The 2,802-nt window shown below is 69.0% G+C and overlaps 1 protein-coding gene across 1 annotated transcript in view; it reads right to left on the bottom strand.

The window, feature by feature from the left end:
- Positions 1-2,802, bottom strand: part of MUC5B (mucin 5B, oligomeric mucus/gel-forming) — a 35,718-nt gene extending 32,916 nt beyond the window's left edge. Inside the window, exons 1-2 of the mRNA XM_039840381.1 lie at positions 2,603-2,802; positions 252-323 (exon numbers count right to left, since the gene is read on the bottom strand). Of these exons, the coding sequence (XP_039696315.1) occupies positions 252-323; positions 2,603-2,672 (142 nt within the window). The 5' untranslated portion in view covers positions 2,673-2,802. The remainder of the gene's footprint in view (positions 1-251; positions 324-2,602) is intronic.

Below are 2,802 nucleotides of genomic sequence, written 5' to 3'. Positions count from 1 at the left end.
GCGTGTGTGAGTGTGAGTGCGTGTGTGTGTGCACGCTGTGTGAGCAGTGAGCAGTGAGCGTTTGAGCCTCTGCTCTGCATCTTTGTTTTCTTGGCCCCACCCGCCCCCATTGCTGTCCCTTCCCCTGGGAAGATGGGATATGGGCGGGGTCTCTATGTGACACGTGGCCGATGTGGAAAGGGGTCCATCCCTCCCGCCAGTCCCTTCTGCCCGCTTCGGAAGCGCCACCGCCCGGGTCCGGGGCCGCGTACCTGTGCCCGCCCTCCGACCGTCCGCCGCAGCCCCCGTGCCGGCCGGGCTCGGCTCCGTGCTGCCCTGGGTCTCTGCAGGGACAGGGAGGGGAGTCGGGGAGAAGCCGCACACATCTGGCAGCTGTATGGGGCCCCGGGGGCAGGTCTCCGTGTGGCAGGGTGGCGTGAAGAGGCCCTGGCCCCCTGTCACGCAGCGTGACAGAAAGCAAGCCCTCGCGGGACGGAAGGGTCCAGCAGGGCCTGCCACTCCTCAGTGGCCTTGCGCTGACCCCTCCCCTCCGGGCTACGAATTCGGGGTGGTGCCTCATCCCTCATGTCGCTGTGACAGGGCAGGCAAATGGAATCAGGAAAAGGCGTTGGCCCTGTCGACCCCGGCCACCTCAGGGAGAGGGTTCGGCCCACGTCCCTCAGGGAAGGACAAAGACCAGCTTTGTTGGGGAAGCTTCCGGCGTGACTTAGCAGAAACCCAAGACCAGAGCCAGCTCCGCGCTGGAGCCACCAGTCACGGCAGGTGGGGGGCCTGGGGGCCCTACTGCCGGGACAGCCAAGGTCACCTGTGTGTCCACCGCCCCAGGCAGGGCCTCCGCCGCCAGCCTGACCAGGGCTGAGCCCGCACGACTCCTCGCTGCCTCGGCGCACAGGACCGAGCCCCGCAGGCCCCCTCAGCCGGGCTCTGGCTCGGGCTCCCCCTTCACCTGGCCCAGGGCTCCGTCCTCGGTCTGCCGAGAGCCGCACACTCAGCCCGGCTGCGCCCCGTAGGGAGTGGAGTCAGGGCCCCGACGTCCCCGTGCGGCCGGAAGGCAAGGGGTGCCAGACCATGCTGTGGTGACCCTGTCAGACTTCCCTGCCAGGCCATGCTGCGAAGGTCACCGGAGGCCACTTCCTGTCAGACTTCCTGTCAAACTTCTCTGCCGGGCCATGCTGCGACGGTCACCTCAGGCCGCTTCCTGTCACACTTCCCTGCCAAGCCATGCTGTGGCAGTCACCTCAGCCTACTTTCTGTCAGACATCCGGTCAGACTTCCCCTCTAGGCCAAACTGCGGTGGTCACTGCAGACCACTTTCAGGTTTCCCTCCAGGCCATTCTGTGGCAGTCACCGCAGGCCATTTCCTGTCAGGCTTCCCCTCCAGGCCGAGGACACGTGGAAGCCACACGGACTGCCCTGCATGCACCTTTCCCCTCCAGCCGCCCCCCGTGCCCAGGGCCCCGCCGCCCGCTCCGTCCTCCGTGACCCCAGACCTGAGGCCCCTCCCGCCTGTGCTGGTCCCACTCCATGTCAAGGGGACTGGACGTAGGTCAAATGGCGTCCCCTCCTTTGGGTCCCAGGCCAGGTTCCCACGTGGCCAGCTCCATGCAGGGCCACCCACGGGCTAAGGGACCGGCACAGTGAGCCTGGGCCTCCATCGCCCGCCAGAGAAATGCCACCGCCAGTGCCCAGCACACTGGGTCACATCTCCCTGGCGTGAGGCCCCTCCACTAGGGACCCATCCTCAGCCACCCAGGGGACCCCGCCCGTCACAGTGCTTCTGCCCCCGAGAGGAGGGAGGCGTGCGGAGGGCGACGCGGGGCTCCCGCGGGCCCCGGCTCGGGCGCGTGGGCTGAGGCCAGCACGGCCGGGGCGCCCGGAGGAGCCGGCTGGGCGGGGACGTGGCTGTCCCTGGGCTCCACTGGGAGCTGCTCTAGGAAAGGCTCCCCCGTCACCTCCCAGCGCTGCTCGCCCCCGGGTAAGGGGACTTGGGGCGGAGGCCCCGGGAGATGGCTGCTCCCCTGTGCCGGTGCCTTTCACGCGGCTCGTGCCCACCTGCCCGGACCCCCGCGCGGGGCGAGGCACCGCGGGGACAGCTTGCAGGAGCTGAGCACGGCAGGGACGGGTGGGGACGGGGACGGGCAGGTGTTGCCCAGACAGCCCCTGGGACCACGTCGTTTTTGTTGACAGTAAGTATGAGGCTCGCGGTGCTTCCGGAGATGCCACCAGGGCCGAGGGCCCTCAGACCACAGTGGCGGGCTGAGAAGGACTGTGCAGTGGGTGTGGCGTGAGGCGCAGTGGGTTCAGGTGCAGCTCCCCGAGGCTGGGTCACCTGTCCGCCCCATGCACCGCTGTTTCAAAGCCGCCATGGGGCTCCCCGATGGCCGTCACCCCAGGCTGGCCATGGAGGGCAGAGTGGAGAGGATGCCAGAGCTGGGGGCTGTCCCTGCCTCCTGGGGACAAGGGACCCCCAGCCTGGCCCCTTCGCTCATTCTTAGGGGGCCCAGCTTCTCCTGGACAAATGGGGCGGGGGCGCGCCGTCCGTCGGTTCTCCGCGGGTGAGCGGCCCGCGGAGGGTGAAGGCGGAGCGAGGCCTCAGCCTTACCTGCCTTCTGCAGTGACAGCAGGCCCAGGAGCGCCCACGCCAGCGTCTGACACCCGCTCGGGGTGCCCATCCTGGGGACTGGCACGGGCAGGCGGGGAGGGCGTGCGGCCGGTTGCTCGCTCCCCTGGGGGCCCTGGGCTTATGTAGCACGGAGCCTTGGCCCTCGCCCAGCTCCTGGGCCACGAGGCGCACTGTCCTCT

This window comes from Pteropus medius, unplaced genomic scaffold (assembly GCF_902729225.1).
Source record: "Pteropus medius unplaced genomic scaffold, Ma_sr-lr_union100, whole genome shotgun sequence".
Classification (NCBI taxonomy): Eukaryota; Metazoa; Chordata; class Mammalia; order Chiroptera; family Pteropodidae; genus Pteropus; species Pteropus medius.
This window is presented reverse-complemented; position numbering and strand designations above follow the sequence as displayed.